This window comes from Mastigoproctus giganteus, chromosome 2, assembly GCF_048544385.1.
Source record: "Mastigoproctus giganteus isolate SK-2022 chromosome 2, ASM4854438v1, whole genome shotgun sequence".
In the NCBI taxonomy this organism is placed as follows: domain Eukaryota; kingdom Metazoa; phylum Arthropoda; class Arachnida; order Uropygi; family Thelyphonidae; genus Mastigoproctus; species Mastigoproctus giganteus.
Window position 1 is genome coordinate 242263423 of NC_143576.1, and position 23862 is coordinate 242287284.

Here is a 23862-nt window from a genome sequence, read left to right on the forward strand (position 1 = left end):
GGGTTTTTTGTTTTTTTTTTTTGGCTGATGCTGCATAAACTTGCTTCCTTGCATCGTATGCCTCTGATAATGCTAATATGACAAAAAAATTCATTTTTTTTTCGCGAAAAGCAAAACAAAACAAGAAACGAAAGAAATTCCAATGATGATTATTGGCTAAGTTTGTTCAAAGAAAAATACTTGTCAAAAAGAAATAATAAATATAGGATTAGTATTTAATTTAAAAACAAATAACTACTACTCTACTTAAGCAAACACCACGTGCCTCCGAATGAAATCCGCGCACAGTTTTTTAAAGCAAATTTAAAATTATAATTTATGTAGCATTTTCCTTTTTAGGACGATATACATCAGATTTTTTTCCTTTCACCAGTGATAGAGGACATTAATGTACACCGTTGTCCCGTAACACTTCCTCTGATTTTTTCACTATTCGTTCTTCCTGTGATGCAACTTTCTATGTCTTACTTTTTGTCATTGATTTCTTCAGCTTGTTTCACAACTTTTACCTTAGCATTCACAGTTAAAGAACGCAATCGCTTTGCATTAAGCCCTTGTGGGTAGCACAGTTGGTAGAATCGCCGTCCTCCCCACACCAGGTGGAAAAGACCTGAATTCGATTCCCATCGGTGACTAGATGATTTTTAATGGGCCTTTTACACAATGTGGCTGAGCTGATCGGTCTCAGGCGAGAGTAGCATGTTTTTTTCCTTCGGGAAGTTCGATTTTTTTGTCCAGAAATATTCACGGAGCAATATGACCTTAGTCATTGATGCTCCTAAAATCCTATTAAAAACAAATAGTATTTCAAGCTCTGGATAAAAGCACAAATATTTCTGTTTATCATAGGTTAGCACTTTTTCATGGCTTGTCACAATGTAAACGTAAGATCAGACTGTGCACGTCTTGGTAGGAGACTTTCGAAGAGTTCATGCAGTCTTAATGAATTACAGAGGTTCCAATATAAATCGAAACGATTTTATTGTGATTATACACTGAAAGGGCATAATTCATAGCATATCTGGTTCCTGGGCACGCGATGCTGTCACCCCTCTCGCTAGTGGATGAACCCACCGCTTGGCAGGTATATAGTTAGACTGCATTCATGTAGACGGTTATTCGATGTCAGTATGGGTAAACGTCGTAAGTTAACAGACTTTGAAAGAGGACTGATAGTGGGTGCCCGACGTATGGGTCACTCTATTGCGGAGGTGATGCAGAAATTGCGCTATCCCCATTCGACGACATCAAGAGTGTATCGGGAGTGCGCCATTTCCGGAATAACATCTCATCGTGGACAGCGCTGTGGGCGGAGAAAGATGGTGGATGAACGTGGCCGTCGTCGTCTGTCTCACATTGTTTCAGCCAACCGGAGAGCGACAGTGGCACAAATCACCCCCGACATCAACGAAGGAGGTGCCAGAAACGTCTCCACCTACACCATCAGGCGATCATTAGCCGCAATAGGTTATGGGAGCCGACGACCAACCAGAGTCCCATTGCGAGTCCTACACCTCAACTGGGAGAAAGAACGTCCGCACTTGGATGCTTGGAGATGGGTCTCCTGGTTCGATGAGTCCCATTTCCAGTTATTTTGATCGGATGGGAGGGTGCGTATCTGGCGGAAACCGCACGAAGCTATTCACGCGTAATGTCAACAAGGACCTGTTCAGGCAGGGCATGGTTGGTAATGGTCTGGGGCGTGTTCAACTGGCACACTTTGGGAAAGTGACCTCTGATACGTCTAGACGCATCTCTGAATGGTCTAGGTTACGTGTCCATCCTTGCAGATCATCTGCATCCCTTCATGGTCATCGTGCACCCATAGGGCAATGGACTCTTCCAGGAGGACAATGCGCCTCTCCACAGAGCCGTGGTGAGTAGAACATAGTCGAAGAGCATTTTGCAGTTTTTTCCACCGTGGTAAAATCTGGTAAAAAGTTAGCATACATCTACGGTTTCGTTATGCATTTTTTTCGTTTCAACACAATGTCATATAATACGATTTTAAAACACAAATAGAAGAATGAAGAATTACCCAGAGGAAAGAAAAAAAAAAAAAAAACAGCCAAAAACCAACAATTCAGTTGTTTTAGGGTGAAAAGACTGAGCAGCAGGCAGTGTGAAACAGAAATTTTTGAGAAAAATATATATAACTATATTTTTAAAAAAGATATATAAATCGTTTGCTCTTTCAGTAGATGTAACGGGTTTTATGACAAAAAGCGTCTATAGAAACTCTCCTCGTGGATGCTGAAAATTTACCCCCATACAGCCATATGGTGCGAATCTAATGAATAATATATATCCGTTTATATACATAGACGACCTCTGGAAAAAAACGAAAACCAGTTGTAATCAGCCTTCTGCACTAAGTGGGGCTCTGCTGTAGTCACCTTTACTCTTCAAGAGCATCTCGTGGGATGCACGATGACTCTTCCCATGATTAAAGCCGGCCCCTTTCAAAATCGGCCATGTGGTAGGCAATGGCATACCACCACATTATATGATGCCACAGAGACCACAACAAAACCAACTCCAAAAACTGCTGTTAAAGGAAGACCTGCAACTAGGTGGAAGGATGAGATCAGTGAAGTTTTGGGCGTGACATTTTGCGATGCCGCCCGTATAGCATATGATCGATGTAGTTGGAGGATTTTGTTGGTGGCCACAACAGCCCCTGAGGGAACTATGTGACTGGAGAAGAACAGCCATATAAGGTCAAAGAAAAATCCATGATAGAAATATATTAAAAAAAAGAAGTTTAATAAAACAAAAGTTCATTGTAGGGCGGATTTGCACACTATTTTTTCCCCACTCGTTATATAAGCAGTTATATAGTAATTCAATTTAAACTTCAAGTAATTAATAAAATAACTTACTAAGAGTTGGGTGGATCAAAAGCACACTTCTGTACCGATTCAATATTCGTAGCAAGACATATAATGCTCGAAAGCGTTTGTGTTCGGATATTGTTTAGCTGGGCTACAGAAAATAAAAAATAAAATGCAGTGGATGAATATAATGTGATAGTCATTATATTACCTAATTACAACCTAAGAAAATACTTAAGATATACTTAAAATATAATAAAATAAAATAGGCAAAATTTTTATTTCCTTTTCATAAATGAAAACAATAATTTATTTGTAAAAAAATGAATTTTAGGTTTATCGCAGAGTGGATAAAACAGGAGAGAGATTTTTCATAAACACCCAAGACAGCAAGAGGTGAGCTCCCCCAGGGATTTACTTCACGCTTTTTTTTTTTTTTTTTGGTGTATTAGCCAATTTTGTTACCGTAATCTATATTCCAAGCAGAGAAAGAACACCTATATTTTCAAAATAAATTGGGAAATTTTAGGGAGATTTAATATCTGGTGCTTGCTATGCACTTATTTGGTAGATAATGATTCTAGTGTTTGGTACTTACAATCGAAGAGATCAGAATTTTATTGCGTCATGGACTACAGATGGATTCGCACTTTGTATATCCCAGAATAGGTTCTGGGAAATGTTTACTGTACATTCTAAGAAGGTCACCGTGGAATTTCGTAAAGATTATTTCTGATTCTTTCGAAGATCAATTAGCGAATGCCTGTGTACCTACTTCTTAATGTTTACTGTAACACTAATTGTTTATATGACGACCAAGCTAGCTATAAACACGAGAAACATGCTTTAGATTTTCGTATTTGATGATAATAAGCAAATATTTAAAGCATACGGGAGGATATAAAAATACGGTTAAGAATATTCGTGCAGGTATGTTCTAAATCCTATTTATAGATACTTCGAAGAAAATATTCTACATTTTCACATAATTTTTAGACGGCTGTTTTCTAATTACAATTGTAAAAATCTAAAAAAATAATACCTTCAGTAAATGATCCTGCCTGGTTACCGTGTTCGAAGTAATACCGGTCTCCATACTTCAATTTTTGAAACTGACGGCCTACCAGACATCTGATTACTGGAGGTACCAGGGCTCCTTGATTAAGATACTCGAAGGCAGCTCCAATGAAAACGTCAATGTCTCTGACGTCACTGAAAAGATATTTCAACATGAAAAAGGTTGAATATTCTTAGCGTTGAATAGCTAAGATCCATTCATATTATAATTTTTAAATAACGCCACTCTGCATGATTCGTCTGGTGGGGTAACCACACCAGGCGAAAGGCAGGGGGTAGCCAGATTGGAGAAGTGAGAGAACAACCAACCCAGGTGGTAGGAATGAAGGATCATAGGAAAAGAGTCCCTTTGTTGAAACGCCTGTGTTGGTGCTCTATTCCACACCGGCCAAGGCACAAGTCCTGTTGGCCAGTGTCAGCGTCCCATACTTAAATACTCATATTAAAGTGCAGCCCCGGCTGCAGATCTTGCAAGTCAAGAGGTGTGCAATGTATATGTGTGTGCTTTGTTGTTGTTAGTATATAGTTGAGATTGTGTTAGTATTTTTTAATAAATATATTGTTTTTAACTATGTATTCTTGCAGCCAATTTCATTCACCCATTCACTCTCTCTCTTGCTCCCTTGCTGGGTCACTCTGTCTCACCAAAACTAACATTCATTTCCTTTTACCACAATTCCCCTTTCACCCAGCTCATTCATTCATCCTTTCACACTCTTTCATTCTTTCCTTTCGTTCATTCTTCTTTCATTCTACATTGCATCCCCTTGCTGCTAGCTTACTAATTTTTTTCACCTAAGCTGCTTCCCTGGCTGCCTGTACATCTCCCTCCCCTACATGTTTATTTGTTTGGTGAATCACTGGAAAATGATATATTATTCAATAAAGTCTTGAAAACTACTGCTGAACACTTCATGAATTTCTGTCTTAAAATTAATGCTCAAAAAGCTGTCCATATCTTATACAAAGAAAAAGATCCCTTTCTTTTTTTCCAATAGTTGACCCACAGCTTTTTCCGACAGCCTCTGTATACAAAAACCTAGTAATATTGTTTTTATAATAAAACTGTTCCATATTAACTTATTTCAACTCAGGATCTCTTCCGTAAAAAGAGTGTAGATGCTGATGACACAAAATATGGTTCATATCAGCAACCCTAAAGATTCTTCTCCGATATGTTTCCTGTTTTCTCCAGTGACTTACAGTTCTTAAATATGGGCTTTTCTCCGTCGAGTACCAATTTCTGAAATGAATCAACTTGAAATAAGTTTTCCCTTGATAAGCATCGTATAACGCATAGCTAATGTGATTTTTAAATTTTTAGCTCCATTAGCGACGGAAATAGAGGGAGGGGAGACACGAAAATTACTTACAGTTTCTTGTCTAGCGCCGCCATTTTTAATTTAAAAAATATTTTAAAATTATATTTTAAATCTGCTCGTTGAGTTCTTTCCAACGGTGTATAATAAGGAATAGGTTGTCGACAATATTTTTGCCCCCCCCCCACATTTTACCACCCATTTCTCAGACAAATGTTTGCCAACAACGATCAATATGACGTTATGTTGGCCCACATGATGTACAAATCCATGCAAAATTTCAAGTCAATAGGTTGAGTGGTTCCAGAGATACAATGTTGTGACAGACGGACGGACATACAGACAACCGAGTGACATTATAAGGGTATTTCGTTAGACTACGGACCCTAAAAAGGATGAAAGCAGAATTCAGGGGGCAGAAATGAGATTTGTGAGGAGCATAGCCGGAAAGACAAGACGTGACAAAATCAGGAATGATGTGATTAAGGAGAGAATTCAGGTTGAAAAACTCCAGAATAGGATTGAAAGGTCCCGTTTGAAATGGTTTGGACATGTCAAGAGGATGAACGAGAGGAGTTTGCCGAGAAGAATGTTTGATTTACAATTAAGGGACAAAAGATCAAGAGGGAGACCAAGAATGAGATGGCAAGTCATGATAAAGACCGATATCATTAAGAGCGGAGGAAACTGGAGTGAAATCAACGACGGAGCGAAGTACACGGACAGGACATGGTGGCGAGGTTTCATACATCGACCCGTGGAATAGCGGAACGATGACAGATGATGAAGAAGCCTATACTATAACTGCATTCTTCATCAATAGTATTTTATGCATATATAGGCCCTTTTATATTGTGTATTGTTATAACGTGTTTGCTTTTTCTGTTATTAAATTCAAATATGTTGTTACATTTCTCTAATGTAAGCCGCTCTGGCCTGCATGCCAGTCAGGGCATATAAAGACGTGCCCTGAATGTGCCCTGTAAGACAAATAAACTGATATTTATTATTATTTTTATTAAAGTTAGAACGGCTTCATAACCTTACCTGTAGACACTCTGCAGCTGTTGGGCACTCTGTTGAGACATCAATCCATACCCATAGAGATCTGAAAATGATGTTATAGTTGGCCCATTGCAAGCCCGGACATAGTCCACGTAAGGAGCCAACCCGTGATCTCTGCCTCTTTGAATATTAATGGCACAAAGGTCAAGTCCAGTGGCATTTCCCCTTTCACGGTACAGCATATTCTTAATATCTTCAACAAAATAATTGTCAAACCTCTGAGAAGGATCTAATAACAGTCCGCCTATACAGTTATCCAATATTCCCTGATAAAGTAAAAATGGCTCGAAGAAAATGTCCTGTAGACGATCACCATTACTTCCTTGGAAAGAAGGTACATTAGATGCGAACCTGTTAATTTGGGAATGAAATCTGTAGGCATATGTTGAAAAGTCTGTGAAGAGCGTCGGGTTCTCTGTAGCATTGTAATTGGTGAAGCCGGAAGCTCTTACCCACAAGCCAAAATAACTCATATCATTTGGCCCGAGAATTCTAGGAAGGAATTCGCCGTAGACTACCATCTGTACTAACGCAGTGATAAGACGCCTGTAAAAGAAAGCCAAGCAGGAATCTTAGATAATCAGAAATAAACAGTGCAGTTATCTGTATAAAACCATACTGACATTCATTAAGTATTAGTATGAATACATGGAATAGCTTTTTATTAGATACATCTACTATTTTAATGAAATGGAGAGCTCTTTCAGTTAGACATCACGTGTTTGTACCATGCAATAAAAAAGCAGGTGAGCAAATACGTGCGAATTTTAATTCCATTTTCATTTATTTAACCATACTATACCATGCTTTCTGGACTGACGTCTATACGACCTTACATCACTGTTAAAATACATTAGCATAACACTCTACAGTTTCAACTTTGGATACACTTGAAATTCAAGTGTATGTAAAGCGATAAAACAATCTACCAGAAATAAAACAATCTATCAGAAATTGTTCAAGCATTATTCACGAAACCTCATGTTTATAACATTTAACACAAAAGTTGAATGGTACATAAAACGTGTATCTTGTGTATCATTTACAATTCGTAACAATTTACATGGTTGTATACATTTATTATTATGATTAAAGAGACCTGTGCGCTCTGGATTCATTATTATTTTAAAATTACAGTTGCTCAGAGCGAAACGGATACAAAAATAGATTGAGACAAGTTTAATAAGAAATATACATATATTAGATTAGATACATAAAAGCTTTCGGTTGTTTAGTCAACCTCCTCAGTTAAACTGACCGTTAAGAATGGAGCATGAGGGTGTGTACTGCCAATCTTGTACGTGAAGTGCGTGATTGATTGTTGGAGCCTGTGGCTGTGATGTATGCGTACGTGGCCAGCGTTTGTCAATGGACAGGATTGCTGTTTCGGTGATAGGGTGGACTTGACATCCACTGTTCCTGTTCACTGAGGTATTGGAGCATTTAATGTTTAACGACTCCAACCAGGCGCGTCGCCGATAGTGGCGGGACTTATCCACAATCACGACATCGCGGTGTGGGTCAATGTCGTGGTGGGTTGCCCAAACGTGTTCGGCAATAGCTGAGTGCTCCACATCCGCTAAGCGGATTGCTCTTTTGTGTTCGGAAAGGCGTTTTTCGAGCCGTCCCGTCTCCCAGTTTTCCCGATGTAGCAGCTAGTGCAGTCACGGCAAGAGATGCGGTAGACCAATCCGCTTTGTAGTAGGGTGGGGACAGGTGTTTTTACTTTAGAGATGAGGGATCGTAATTTTCTGCCTGGGAGTTGTACGCATTTTAAGATTCTACAAACCTGCTGCGATAGGTTTGAGTAAAAGGCGCTCGTGGTTGAGTCATCACCTTGGATGTTTCTGTTGGTCGCTACGTGGTCGCGTGCCTGTAGGTCACACCTGTCAAGGGTATTGATGGGATATGCAAGGCAATATGCAAGATCAACCGCGAAATTTCGTCTATGGCTTCTTCAGTAGACATTTTATATATGCTTTGAAAGTCATATTGTGCTAATCATTGCAAGATGACCTCGCTTTTAATATATTTTGTGAAAATTATCAAATTAAATTCATTATGCTGATTTGTGCAGCAGTTCTGGTCGGCAGCCTGTCTTCGAAGAGAAACTTCCAATGAAAGCGCACAGTGGCCAGAGGAAAATCGTAAGGAATTGTCTATTAAGTTAATAGCTTGTGTGTCACAATAAATTAAATCCAGGCATTGCAATCCTCTTGTCGCAGGTGTTGTTAATTGTTTCATTCCGAGTGCTTCTACTGTAGTGTCTAGCTCTGCTTTTGCATCTTTATTCCTCGGCATAGGCATATTCAGATCTCCCAAGATGATTGTGTCTATATTTGCGACTAAATTTGAGACTAGCCAGGTAAAAAACTAATTTCTGGTCTCTCTCGTATGTTCTGGTGGCATGTAGATAAGAAAAATCTGTATCTTGGGTTCTCACCTAAGAATGTGGCGTTAACAGCTTCAAAGTTATCAGAATTAGAGCTTTGTTCTTTCACAATCTGGAAGTCGATTTTATATAGCATCATTACTCCTCCACCTCTTTTGATCTCTCTCCCTCTCGCAATGCAGTTATAGTCTAAACTGTCTACCAGAGCGTTCAGCTGCTTATTATTTTGTAGCCACGTCTCTGTCAGACAGATAAATGAGTATTCTGAATTTATTAGAAGGCTCTGCAAGGTGTGGAGTTTATACGATATGCTGCGAACGTTTTAGTAAAAAAAAGGAGACTTTAGTATCTCCTTTCAAGACTGGCAAGGTGGTCGTTAATTGCTATTGCTTTGTTAGGGTGTTGCTGCACTAGTAGAGAACCTTGTCGATTGTTCCCTGAATCGTTTAACGAGGATGCCACTGGGCCATTGTTTCGGTTCAGTAGTTGGGCTTCACAATTAATGGGGCAAGAGGGGTAGGAAGGAGGAGTAGGCAGGATGTCTAGTTCGTACTTGACGTAGCTCAACACCGATACCAATTCTTTCAACATACATTTCTCTGATGACACCAGGAGTAATATTGGGGTTGATTCGCGACACAAATATTTTCCTTCTCGTTTGAACGGAGGTGATGTTGTACCTTTCGGCAAGACAAGAGCAATATACTGTGGATAACCTCGGCGAGGGAACATGATTTTGATGCGTAGGATCGCCTTTGGTCGCGTGGCATCGTGTTCGTGATTGGTAAGTAGCGGATGGCTTTCTTTTTTAGTAGACCTTTGGTAAGCCGATTTTGAAGGGAGAGTAACCATCTGTGCATAGGTCGGTTGTTTCGGTGCATATGGCCTTAAGGTGGAGGCAGTGATTTTTATCTATGCAGGATTGGCTTCTGGGGCTAGCGACAGTGGTCTATGCTCTGTTTTCTGTTCTGTTTCTCTTTTGAGCTAAGGAGTAATTTAGATTCCCGTTCAGCTCCGTTACCGTGTGGTTGCTAGCTGCCTGTGGAGAGAGGTCTTCAGTTTCCGAGTCACTAGTGTCTATGATACCTGATGGCGCTTCATTTGTTTTATTCAGTTGTTCTGCTCTGAAAATTTTCATTTGAGGACCTACAACCTGTGCAAAGAAACTTCTTTTGTCGTTTCTGATTTAAATGCACTATATCAACTTGAGAACAGCAGCTTCCAATTATGATGTTGCACCGTGAACAATTGATGGTGTTTTTATTTGCGCTCTTACAAACGCTGCACGTCTGTTTCGGTGAATCCGATAGTTGTTTTTAACATGCTAAAGGATAAAGTGTATGAGACTATAATAACGAACTGAATTTTTCAGTCCTCCAGGAAAGGGTTGACAGTTGAAGGACAGTTACTTTCTGACTTTAGCTCGACCTTGAGGGATACTTCCAGGGGTACGGAGGTGAAATAGCAGGGCATATGCATGCGGAAAATCATTAATAAAACTTTACCTGGACATTAATTTCCTCTTCTGTTGGTATATTCGGAAAGAGGGAGTCAAGCGCTTTCTCTCAGTATCAATTATATATATTAAATGACTAATAATTTATGTGAAAATAGATAAAAATACTGAGCACAAATCATACACTGCTGTCATCTCCGCTACCTAGCGGAACTTTTCTACTGGGGAAAGAGTTAATAGCTTCCCTTACGTTTTCCCTCGTAATATAAATTTCACGTACTATTACATGAAAAGCTCTATATTGGTTAGTGTCAGCGGTTTCCATCAGTTTTTTAATCATTTGCTGCATCTCGCGTAATTATATAATCTTTTCTATACAATATACGTACACTTTACAATATTTACGTAATACTTTATTTACATTAATTCTAATTAATCTGATTATTTAAAATTACTTCAATTTTACACGGCTCAGCTGTTCCTCTAAACACTGCATAGACTTCTTTCTTTTAAAAACTGTCTACAAATTACAAAATTTCCTGAAATACTGTTTATACAGAATTAGTTTACTAATCTTATTCTTTCTAATACTCTCCACCATCATATGGTTGAGGGTATGACAGTAATCAGGATAAGCTACTGCAACAATGTTTAAAATACTTAGGCAGATGAGATGAGAAATGATAGTTGAAGTTTAACATTGACAAATGCCAGGTACTGCATATGGGTAGCAGAACCAGGTTTCCCTGCCAGCCTATTATCAGTAGTAGACTTCAACCCGGGAAGAAAATATCAAAATGGTTAACACAACGTCTCTCTCGGATAGTACCAAAGAACCAGAGATCGTTAAAAACAGCCAAGACATACTTTTCAGACTTAAGAATGTGGAAGTCAACAATGACGATATCTTGGTGTCCTTCCACGTGGACTCTATGTTTACCACCATACCACTGGAAGAAGCCAAAACATGCCTCCTTGAAGCAATAGACAGCCACATATATCTAGGATATTCAAGACTCCTTCCTACCAGCCTCAGAAATATTAGATTTCATAGATCTTTTAATAGGAAAACCGTACTTCTCATTTAACAGAGGGTTATATATGCAACTTTCTGGCCTCAGATGGGAAATTCCCTCTATCCACTCATTGCAGAAATATTTGTATCAAAATTAGAAGAATTCCTGGAAAACCAGACTAAAAAAAAAACTGGAGCAGGTATGTTGGCGTTATAATAGCAACCTGGAACCACCGAATAGAAAACCTACAAAATTTTTTGAAGCTCTGAACAACCATCATTAAAGAATCAAATTGAAAATGGAAACATAAAACAATAGCAGCATTTCTTTCCTAGATATTCTGTTCACCAGAAAACCCCCAGGGCTAATTATGGAAGTTTACAGGACGCTTAAGAAGACATCTCCAAGACATCTCCAAGACACACAACCCCAACCTAGCAGGGACAGAAGAACCACCATATGCATACCTTACATACCAACAATCAGTATAAAACTAGCAAAAGAAGCAACAAAATATGGAATTACCACCGTTTTCAAGATAAGATCCTAAAACAACAGTCCAATAACTCCAACAACCCTAGAGGTCCTATTTACAAAATAGACTGTAGGTATGGGGGTACATACAGAGAAGAATCGTATAGTAGACTCAACTGCAGAATCAAGAACATGAAAGAAATGTACAATATGGAAGAATCATAAAATCCGACACAGCCCTACATTTATTCCAATTTTTTTTTTTTGGTAAAAGGAACTTACTTTGTCTCTTGAAATGTTCTTTCAGCAGTCCAAGATGGCCTAAGAGTTGCAAATCGTCTGGCAATAATGTTGTGTGCCCGATGAAACAAAGTGTGCACGCATGTGAGCATTCTCTGCTGGTTCACTCTTGCGTCACCTATTCAAAAATTAAAAATGAGTGTGGAACATTGAAGACATTTTAATGTAACAATAAAGCAATGCTTCTGCATCGCGATTTAAGGTGGCTTACGGTGGCTTATTAAGGTGGGTTTGTATATTTTACTTTTGGCCCTGACCGCAAGAACCAGTAGCGTTGTCATTCGTTAAGGTTTTGTCATGATATTCTGGAAATAGGTTGACATGACAGTATCGCACACCCATCTTATCACAGTTTTTCCGGATTTTTAGGGAGTGACAAGAGATAATTACCTAATCATAATTTTTCTGGATTTTTAGTGAATGCCAAGTGACAACAAACCATTCTGCTTTTGTTTTAATTTGCTATTAAAATCTGATTTACGAGGTTTAAAACTTAATTCCAGAACCGAATCAAATTAAAGAAACCAGATGTTAGAATTTTTTAACATGTTTCTTTCCGCAAATTCGGTGCTATGGAATATGATTCATCGCTCCTTCCAGATGAAAATGAGTCTTCGGAATGTGTTTCCGCAAATTCGGTGCTATTGAATATGAGATTCATCGCTCCTTCAAGATGAAAATGAGTCTGGAATTCGACTGAAGACTGTATATCGACTCATCAGTGAAGAGCACCACGGATCACTTCTCCTGGGTATATCCGACCTGCGCTCAGCACAAATTCAGGCGAACACTTTTGTGTATAGTATATCCTCGCATGAAGCCTTCTGTAGCCTGTAGACTTGGATACCAACTCTCCTGTAGATCCAGCAAGTTCTGCAGAAAGTTGTTGTCCTCTGAAGTCTTCCTAGCGCCTCGCAGTTTAGCATTGGCATTAACATTAGTAGTATCAAATGATGCAAGAAAGCAAGCTTACAGCATCAGCCAAAAAAAAAAAAAAAAAAAACGACACCTCCCATTTCACATTTCATCTATTCATCCCCTCCAATAGTTTGATTAGTTCTAGCTTGTTTTATTTATTTATTTAGCTGTTGACTTACAAACCAAAGATGGAAGTTTGTTTCAACAATCAACCACCCGCTGGCTAAAGGTAAATTTCCACATTTTCAGTGGAAATTTTCAATCTGTGCTCCCTCATGTGTGTAGTCTGAGCAAGTGGACGAATCCCATCAGCATTGAGCTTGCTCAATCCATTCAAGGCCTTATACACCTCAATCAGATCACTTCGCAGGTGCCAAGTCTCCAGACGCTGCAATTTCCAGAACTTAAGCCTTTCTTGGTAAGAACAACCCCTTGGCCCCTCACCAATCTCGTTGCCCTTCTCTGTACTTTTTCCAGCAGTTCTATATCCTTCCTAAAATGAGGCTTCCAGACCTGTATAGAGTACTCAAGGCGCGGCTTGATGACCATTGCCTTATACAAAGGGATAATCACATCCTTATCCCTGCTAGAAAAATTCCTGTATATCATTGACAAGACCCACCCCATGAGCTACACTACAGCCTGTCTACATTGCTTAGGGAACTTCATATCCGAGTGCATAATTACCCCCAGGTCTTTTTATTTTACACTTCCATGTGTGTAGTACCACATAGTTGATAGATTACTCCGAATTTACTGTTACCATTATGCAGTACTTTGCATTTGTCAATGTTAAAACTTCAACTGCCATTTCTTAGCTTATCTACCTAACTTGTCTAGATCCTGTTGAAGTAACACATTAACTACCTTGTAACCTTTGTATCATCTTTAAACTTGGACATTAAACCTAATATGCCTTCGTAAATGTCATTAATAAATATAGAAAACAACATCGGGCCTAACGCCAAATCCTGGGGAATCCCACTAATAATATTAGTCTACGAACAGCAGTATCCATTGATTGCCACTCTCTGTCTTCTCCCACTCAATCATCCTTTTATCCATAGTAGCAACTTGCTCTTAATGCCACCCTGCTCCAATTTGTACAGCAGTATTTTATGTGCAACGGTATCAAAAGTTTTCCCGAAATCCTGCACTATTTCCTTTGCCAGTGACTCCATCATTTTCCATTGAATAGAAGTTAAACTAACAGGTATGTAATTACTCTTCTCACCCTTTTATTTCCATTTGTGAATTGGGGATACATTAGCACATCTTCGTTCTGTGGGGGTTCCCCTGAATCCAAGGGTGCTCCCATAATTATACCTAAGGGTTTGCTTACTTTGTTGCCTCCCTTAGAAGAAATCTTTATCTTTATACATTAGATAGATCTCATCCATATCAGGTGCCTTTCTTATGTTAAATTTCAACAATTTTTCTTCCCTGTTAGGGTTTAATGAATTTTTGGCCTCCACTTCCTTAAATTATTCCTCATGTGTGAATTTAGATGAAAACTACTCATTCATTTTGCCATTAACCTGAACATAATCAACAATAGTCGAACCACCGATATCAATGGACCAATTTGATTTTTCTCTTTCTTCTTGTGTTTACATAAGTAAAGAAGTTTTTGTTGTTTTTATTTGCATCCTTCGTCGAAGATTTCTCGTAATCTGCCTTCGCTTACCTAACCTCCTTTGTCACTTGATTACCTACCACTTTATCTCATAGGCTTCTGTGTCGTCTGATAATTTATATGCGCCCAATGTATTTTTCTTCTTTGCCACAAGTTTCATCAGTTCATCCGATATCAATTTAAGCCTTTACCTTGAAAAGTATTTCTTAATTGGTCTGAAAAGCCTAGTAGCTTCTATGAGTAATTCCTTGAATGTTCCCTCTCTGTTCCATCAAAGAGAAAATTAAAGCCTATATTGCCATGCTGGCACGCTTCACCCGCAAAGACTGGGGCCTCAAAGGCTGGGTTTTACATCTTTACACAGCTGTATTTATTCATTGTCACACATGGCACCACAGTTTGGTATAACAGGATGACGATAGTAAGAATGCAACGTCTGATCCTTCAGGTACAGCGGCTTATGATGCTGCAAATGACTCGTGCATGTCGAACCACGTCAACCGCTGCACTACAAGTTCTTACTGGATGCTTACCCCTAGATCTCCATGTCATATACTTCGGCCTCTCTCATGCCATCAAGAAGAATAAAGAGGTTGAAATACTCACCATTAAATCGCGTACAGACACTAACATCAAACATGAGATGACCCTTGTGTGGACTGAACTGGTTTCCCTATAGCAGACACGATGGAATAGCTCATCAACAGGTGAAATTACTAAACTCTTTATTCAGGATGTCACCTTCCTCAACAAACGACGTTGCAACTGGTTCTACCCTAACGTCTACACGTCCTTTCTTTTGACTGGTCATGGATCATTTAAAAGGCGTCTTCTCGACATTGGTCTGGCTGAGGATGCTTTTTGCATCTGTGGAGAGTCAGAGGACTGGAACCACGTGATGCACTCTTGTCCGATCTATCTTGACCACCGCAACTATCTTCTTCTGGCCCTCAATGCACTGATATGACATGTGTTGACATGTTTTTATGTAAGGGGCGGCTCCTAGAACGTCAGTTCAACTCCGCCTCGTATCTCTGTGAAGAACAGTATCACTACAAATGGGCCAGATATGTGTGTGACGTCGGTTTGTGTGTATTATGTGTGTGTTCTGTTGTTATGTTCTGGCCACTTGGCTACCAAAAGCATCAATCACCTGGACAGATGATTCTGGGTACTCGTCCACATCACGGGAAGGTGGACCAGTTCCAGTAGACGGGACACCTATGGTCTCAGAGTATGAGACAAAAAAAAAAAAAAATTCCTTCTCTGGGGCCCACTCCAGAGATAAAAAAAAAAAAAAAAACCCGAAAGGAAGAGAAAGAAAAGAATAAAAATAATTAACTAAGATAACAAAAAAAAATAAAAATAAAATAATTAGATAAATATATATATATATATTGGTTTTTCTCATATATACGCAAACATACATACATATATATACCATATCAATGCACCGACAATCCATCCAGAGGCTAGGGTATTGGAATCAGAAGAAGCCTACAAAGCATTCTCGACTTATGCCACCGCTGTCTTCAACAGACGCCGCTATCACACACAACCACCAACTGGCACACCTATGACTACCGCAGCTCATTCTGTCGACTAGCTTCCCCACTGCCAATCACACCAGAAATTAAATAACTTATCAGCCATGTCAACCAAACCTAGTAATAATTCTCTACTTCACAGGTTCCACCATTGCAATCACGCCGCCAAGTTTCTATTATGTGGCCATTCGAGAGCTGTCTCATTTTTTTTATTATTATTATTATTTTTTTTTTATTCCTGTCCATCCACAGTAACTTCATTTTCCCCTGCAATGCTCCAACATGTTCTCTGCTGCTCCTAGAAGACTTCACCGGGTGACTCTCAACTTCCCTTGACACAGCTTCCACCAGAGATTCTTGCCGACGCCGACACTTCTCTCTGCAGGGAATAAACCAATGGGATTCCTGCCTTCACCTCTTCTCCGTGAAGCTCCTTTGCTGACGCCGCCTCTCCATCGGGGTGGGATTAGATGCTTTCGGGCGCTTTTGCTGGCCTGGGATACTCCCCAGGCGGGATTTTAACCACCCTCGATGAATCCTCATCGAAGGGGCTCTGCTGACGCTGGTCAACTGACAGGTGTGAGATCATCTGGCCGATTGGCCCTCTGCTGGGAGTAGCTTTCCGCTCTGCCTACCCTTGCTTTCTTCCTCTTTTCTTACCTTTCCTGTCCAACTCACTCCGTTCCTCTAACTTGGCCTCTCTCCTCTCTAGCTTTGCAAGTGGGCAGTGAACCCGTCAGACGTTCCTTCTACCTTCCTGGCCCGGCTCCTCGTGCCGGTGGACGGATGCTGAAAGGCTCCTTCCATGGTGATCGTCCCTCCTAGTAACTAAGAGGCAGTCAAACAACACACTCCTCACACATAACCCATACTGACTGGCCTTGCAACGTTGTATACATCACAGAGTACTCAACGCGGATTTGTGGGGAACCACAGGAACCGCTTGACAAAAACACTATGTCCACTAACTCGGCTACGCTGTGAAGAAAGAGTCGAAAAAAAAAATTCTTACTGTCGAGGCGGGATTCAAACCCTTGCCTATTCCTCATGGCGTGGAATGGCGGAGATTGTAACTACTGTGCTATCCACAAGGGAGGATTAGGAAGAGATTATTTCGTTTTATGGATTACGAATGTTTGGTTTCTGTTTTTTATTTGAATTTTAAAGTTTTATTCGCGCTTTTGTGCTTTGCATTTGAATGTAACTTTTGAGCACCTAGTGTAGATTTTAAATAGTTTAGGCTCTTTTGTTCTCTTTACCTCACTTTATTATTTTATTATCACTACTCATATTTTGTAAGCTTTTTCTGTTACCATACTTCATTGTCCATCGTTATTAGCGTTTATTTTAAGAATATACTTTTATTCCAAATTATTCGCAATAATCTCTGCGACATTTGTTGCCAGAGAACTTACCAGCCCGGAAGCAGATTTCATTGGTTTGAGGACGGCTGCATCCATCATTATTAACTTCATTACTAGGAGGTAAAATTTCTTCGCCATTACTGTCTGTGACAACCAGCAAATACCCTAAAAAAAATAAAGTTCGGCGGTGAATTTTTTTTTGTTAATTAGAGGAGATCGAGATGAATTTCCCCCTCCCACCAGCTCAATGTTATTATATATAAATAATAATATAAAAATATATGAATAACATCAAAAATAAAGTAAGAGAGAATTTTGAAAGAATCAGAATTTATGCTTCTTACTTAGTACATTGCTTGAAATACGAGTATCAATTGCTTACCTGCTCCGTTGTCTTGTCGTAGTGAACTGGTTTCTTCCTCTAAACTTCCATACACTGTTGAAGCATCGATGAACATCGTTATTTGATCGATCTGAAGTCTTGGGCTACCTGTAGAGATCAAAGTTATTTTCATCAATCAGTTTTTACAGTGATCTTGTTTATTTTGAACATTATCAATAAGGATATTGAAATTGCAATAGATGTTAGGAATACAGTAACTCAATATTCGCAAGTTTAACCGGTTGCTGAAAGATTATTCTGCTAGCAAGTTTCCTAACCATAGAGTTTTATGAATTAAAACATTAGTATTCTCCAAACAGTATACCAGTTCATTATACAAAAGCCTGCATGAAATGATATCAGAAAGAAAGTGATGATTTCTGGATAACTTACCCAACTCGCATGTCGGACATATATCAGAACGAACGAAATCAATACATGTTATACCATACTGAGAGTAAAACGCATCATTTGCAGCGACTTGAATTGGAGCACATTCTGGATTTTGATCAGGCTGTTCTGGGCAACAAGTAATCAGTTCATTGTTATCTGTAAAAAAAAGTGTAGGAAACTGAGATATAATGCTGGTATTCACTTGCCTTGATTACAGTATCTTAATTAACCTGTATGTATTAATTAGTATTAAAATGACAATTATACAATGAAGCGAACGTATTTTGCATCTGTCAAAAAATTAAAAAAACAAACTCGTATAATTACGTATATCGTATAATTTCCATCGCCAAAAAGTGCCTATCCAATTCTGCCATCGATTTTCGCAAATTCTCCGTCTCGGCCATCCTTGCAATTAGTTTCAAAGTTCCACTGTACCAGTTGCACAACAAAATTAACTATTAACAAAAATCCTCACCACAAAACCATTGCAGTTATAAATATTCCTTAAGGTCAAACCAAACTCCACTTCGCCCCGTCTCACCTTAACAATTATTTAGTAGCCTTCTGTTTATATCTGAAGATTAAACAGAATTTTAAATTCAACTAAACAAGATAAAATTTGTTGACATCCAGTAATTCCCTTTGATATATTAAGAAGTATGTAAAGTTTCCTTTAACACTTCAGTGAATGTGAGGATTTCTTTTCATAAAAAAATAAATTATTTAATGTACGTTGGCTTCGTTATATTTCAGGCACTTAAGCAAATAGTAATAATTCGTCACTTATAAGAAAAAAAAAGCAAAAAGCAACGAATTTTATGCAGAAAGCGCGAATGTTTAGTTTCTGCGCATCCACTACATTGTCCACTCATTTCTCCAACAAGCGCATGAGACACACCCAGTATACTGTATAGCGCTTCAGTTACAATATGTGGTGTATAACTTAACTCCATCCACTAGGAGTTAAGTTATTACATAGGGATAGACAGACATGGTGAAGACAACAAGCTAATGTGTCTAAAAAAACGAGGCTAACGCTAACGTGAAGTTCGCTGTTGGTCACCCTTACCGGTACCATCGTCTTACTCTCCTCTTTAGATTCCAAAGATTCACGTTTTCAACGAATAACAAAATGACAAAACTTCTAAAATGGTCTTGTCAAGACCATTAGGTCAATTTACCCTATCAAGACCATTAGGTCAATTTACCCCGTCAAGACCATTAGGTCAATTTACCCCATCAAGACCATTAGGTCAATTTACCCCGTCAAGACCATTAGGTCAATTTACCCCATCAAGACCATTAGGTCAGAGGAGTTTACACTTAATCATTTTGACAATGAATGCAATTGTTTTACCATATTTAGCAGCCACGTGTGCTTGAATCACGGTCCGCCCACATGTGCCGCTGCACTTTTGCGCTGGACCATTCGACTACTATCTTGTTTCCTCTAAAGTTTGAGCAACTCTTTCCATTGTTTTGGAGAAGTACACTTTTTATTGAAAGTAGAAACTACAAAATATAATCGTACTATTCTTTGAATTGTGAACACAGCTTCATTAAAACATTTGCTTTCCTCCTGAAATTAGGGTTAACGGGCGTACTCTTTTTGATGTCCTAAAATTGTGTACGCTTACTTTTCACATTTTGATACCAAGCGTACTCTTTTTTTTTAAATTAACATTAGAACATTACAATATCAGCTAACTAAATGTTACGTTTTTCTTCATAAAGTTTTCTATCTGATGAATAATGAGTAGGTTAGGTAGTATAATACCACGTCGGGAAACTCTGAGGCGAATTCCGATATCCATGATGTCTGTGGTTCGCTCGTCGGTCGAGTTTACGCACTCAAGGAAGCATTTTGTGACGTATTCCTGGGGACAATTTCATATAGCTAATAGAAGAAAGGCTGATTTGGAACAACATTTGTGATAATCGAAACACAGAAGCCCCCTAAAAACGGCCAGAATAGCAAACGGCCTTTGATAGCAAACACTGCATCTAAGAAAATTAGATGCAGTGTTTGCTATCAAAGACACTCCAAAGGAAGAGAAAACATTGGCTGCAGAAGCAACATTAGCTTCTCATGTCGTAAAGCACCTGGCGTAGCTGCAACCTCACGAGACTGCGGAAAGTGTCCTCAGATATCTTGGATATCTGCGGACATCTACTGTCCACTTAGATATCCAGCTGGACAGAAGGATGTCCTGGAGTTCGGAAACGGATCTAAGTAACAATCTAAGTAAATTATGTCGAGATTACAAGTTACTCGTATTCTTTACATCCAGTATCTTTATTGGCTGCCTCGCAGTAGCTACTTAAGTTATTCAGGCATTTCTTTCCTTATTTAAAAAGCCATGCTGCCATTCCCTTATAATTCTATTCCTTGTTCCAGATGATTCGGTACTGCTTTCTTAAAGGACTCCATAATTTTTCCTGGCTAGAAGCCAAACCTACTCGTCTATAACTACTTACTTCACTTTTTGAACCACCGTTGTGGACAAGAGAGCTACAGTATTTGTCCAATCTGTAAGGACTGACCCAGAATTTTCTTATTTTAATAGTTGAAGGTTTGCCCTACCCTTTTTCTGCTTCCTTTAGTACCATTGTATGGATTCCTGATATCGTGTTCACTTTTAAATGTAATATCTTTGCTGATAGTCCTATTTCAGTTATCCTAAAACCAATCAACTTCCAGTTACTGGCTAAGGTATTGATATATCTAAGTTTAAAAACTCCATCACATATGACTGTTGGTGCAAGTTATTTATTTATCTTATTAGCAACCAGTTTAGAATCTTCGTTACCGTTACCAGAGATGTTAGTTGGACCAGTAGGATTGCTGCTGACAAAAGAAGAATTCCTTAGTACGTTCTTTACTTTCTTAAGGACTTAATATTAAGATTATGATTATTGAGAAGACAAGATTATGAGAAGTCTTAAGAAGTCATAATCTACTTTAGCATACCTAACTCCCTGAGTATCTATATTATAAACTAATTTATATTTATTGTAGGCTTCAGGGTCCGATAATAATTTATAGTCATACCATTTTCTTATCTGCCAGTAAGGTTCTTTTGGCATGCAATTTGATCTGTTCTCTATAATACCTTTTTATTGGTACAAAATGTTTAATTCAAATTATTTTCTTGGACATTTCTCATTTCTCGTTTAGTGGTTATATTTGTTAAAATTATTTGGTCTCACTGAAATGTTTAGTGATCTCCACATAAATACGATTAATACTGTGTTCTTGTTAAAACGGATTAATTTCCAGAGTATAAACAGAATAGAAAACCTGTTTCGTTTCCATGATTCAGTACAGCTAACAAGTCAGCATATGTGCTTCAACGATATTAAATGACATTGGAATAATGCTTTTCCCATCTTCGTTGGACTTTGGAACGGTGGAAAGAAGGAGTAGTAAGTCGAACTATACAATGTTCTAATCACAGTTATGTGCATGCGTGCGTGCTTTAAGTGCCAAAGCAATTAAGGCTATGAGGCGTTAAGTGACAAAGCAGCAACAGCTCTGGGGCGTCAGTATATTTTATCTTTAATTGTTTGCCGAACGAAAAACCCGAGTTTCCAGAAGGGAAATCGGTGGAGTTCTCGCCTGAAACCGACTAACTCAGCCACGTTGTAAAACAAAAAGCCAATAAAAATTCCCCCACGTCAGTGATGGGATTCGAACCCAGGTCTTTTTTGCCTGGTCGAATTACAGGTAAATGCAGGGTTGATCAATGCAAATGGAATATTATTACCAGAGCGAATTACAGTAAAGTTTGAAAAACATATATAATTACATATATAGATGTAATGGTGCGAAACTGTTTTTCGTGATTTGAACTGGAATCATTCATTATTTTTGCTTAGAGCAAAATAATAGGCTTGCTACTTTTCTGATGGAAGAAACGTTAAATATCAATTACTGTACATTCTACTATAAACTCTAAAGCTGGTATTCTACCGAAAATGTAATCAAAGGCCAAAATATGGGTACTCAAGTGTTTACCTAATAAACATTCATTTTAAAAGATGGCCAAATACTTTTCGGATGCATATTTCAAATTAACACTAATAATACTCATAATTAATAATTATAACCGTAATTAATATTATTAAGGATAACTGAACGTTTATTCATATATGTGTATCTAATCTATTAAAAATATTCAGTTCTTGAAGCACAGAGTCCAGCCGTCCATTTCAGAGAGATGAAAGAGATGCAGAACGTAGTTCCACAAGGTGATCTTCTAAAATTTAGTAGTTAAACGTTTATGGAATAACTTTCATTAACAAAACACAAGGAATCGCCTTGTGATTTAATGCAGCGGCTAATAACTGCCCTGGGATGGGATTTCGAATGGGCACTATTTAATGCACAACTAAGCAGTTTGAAGTCACTAATTAATCAAAGAATTGACTACTTACCTGTTTGTACGGGTGTAAAATTGATGTCGTGGCTTATGAATTGGCCGAACTGCATGAGAAAGTGAGTATGTCGGACTGGCCTATTCACATCTGGACAAATTGTTTGGCAAATATAGCGGGCGTTCGGAAGCTCTGCTCCACTCACTGATCTCCGAAATGTTTCAATTCCTGAAATTTGGGAGTATTATTAGAGTGCCATTTGGAAAATGAATTCTAATAAAGTAAACGAACACATGTAGAAAGTTATATAAGAAAGTATATTCAGCAAATAAATATTAATTTTTTTTCATTAAATAATATAAGGAGGTAAATAGATGGGTGGGAAGAAGTAACTGGTTAACAAAGTGCTTTGTAGTACACCTGAGAAGAATGTATTTAATTAATTGGTGGTTTCCTTGAAGTAAATAATGGCTTTTCGGATGGATCTGTTTCAAAGTATTCTCTTTAGAACAATATACACAGATTTAAATTTTTCTGCAACTTCTGGATGTATTCTTCTGGCTTCTTTTGGAATTAGCACTAGTTCTTGTACAGTGTTCAGAATAATTTCCACAGCTGTCGAAAATCTGTGACCTTCAAGAGGGTTTTTAAGCATAGGAAACTTAAAATGAAATCAAAAGGAGTAAATTCTGCTCTATATGGCGATTATGGGGACCACCGTGTTGGAGTACTTCGCTAGAAACTTTTGAAGGGGTAGCGCCAAGTGGGCAGGTATGTTATCATGATGCAAACGCCAATTCCGTGAAGCATTATCCACCTGTTTTCTCCAAATAGAAACGCGCAGTCGCCATAGAACGGACAAAATCATAAAGAACAATGATCTCTCAATCAGAACATACGGTAAATATGAACTTTACATTTGATTGAGATTATATATGGGCCTAGGAGAAGGTGTCTTCCTTTGAGAGGACGAACTATTAACTATTACATTAGAGTCACCCAGAAAGTTATTCATATACCCATATGTAGTGTGTCTGTAAATTGCCTGTGTTCTTGGTTTGCCTGTTTTGCTGGACGAAAAAATCCCAGTTTCTGGGGAAAAACCTTGCCATCTACGCCTGAGACCGACTAACTCAGCCACGGAGTGAAACAAGCCCATAAAAGTTCCACGCGTCATCGACGGGATTCGAACCCGTGCCTTTTTCACCCAGTGTGGGGAGGACGACGACGATACCACTGTGCTACCGCACAGGCCATTTAGAGGACCAGGACTATTTTTCCGAGTCATGACCATACACCCACAATTCCT

The 23862-nt window shown here is 38.7% G+C and overlaps 1 protein-coding gene across 1 annotated transcript in view; it reads right to left on the bottom strand.

Annotated features, from left to right (window-relative positions):
* LOC150090314 (salivary peroxidase/catechol oxidase-like) overlaps positions 1–23862 on the bottom strand; it is a 47724-nt gene that overhangs the window by 3750 nt on the left and 20112 nt on the right. Inside the window, exons 6-13 of the mRNA XM_090389796.1 lie at positions 22614–22781; positions 18174–18329; positions 17781–17888; positions 17450–17563; positions 11916–12051; positions 6278–6841; positions 3877–4046; positions 2883–2985 (exon numbers count right to left, since the gene is read on the bottom strand). Of these exons, the coding sequence (XP_090245922.1) occupies positions 2883–2985; positions 3877–4046; positions 6278–6841; positions 11916–12051; positions 17450–17563; positions 17781–17888; positions 18174–18329; positions 22614–22781 (1519 nt within the window). The remainder of the gene's footprint in view (positions 1–2882; positions 2986–3876; positions 4047–6277; positions 6842–11915; positions 12052–17449; positions 17564–17780; positions 17889–18173; positions 18330–22613; positions 22782–23862) is intronic.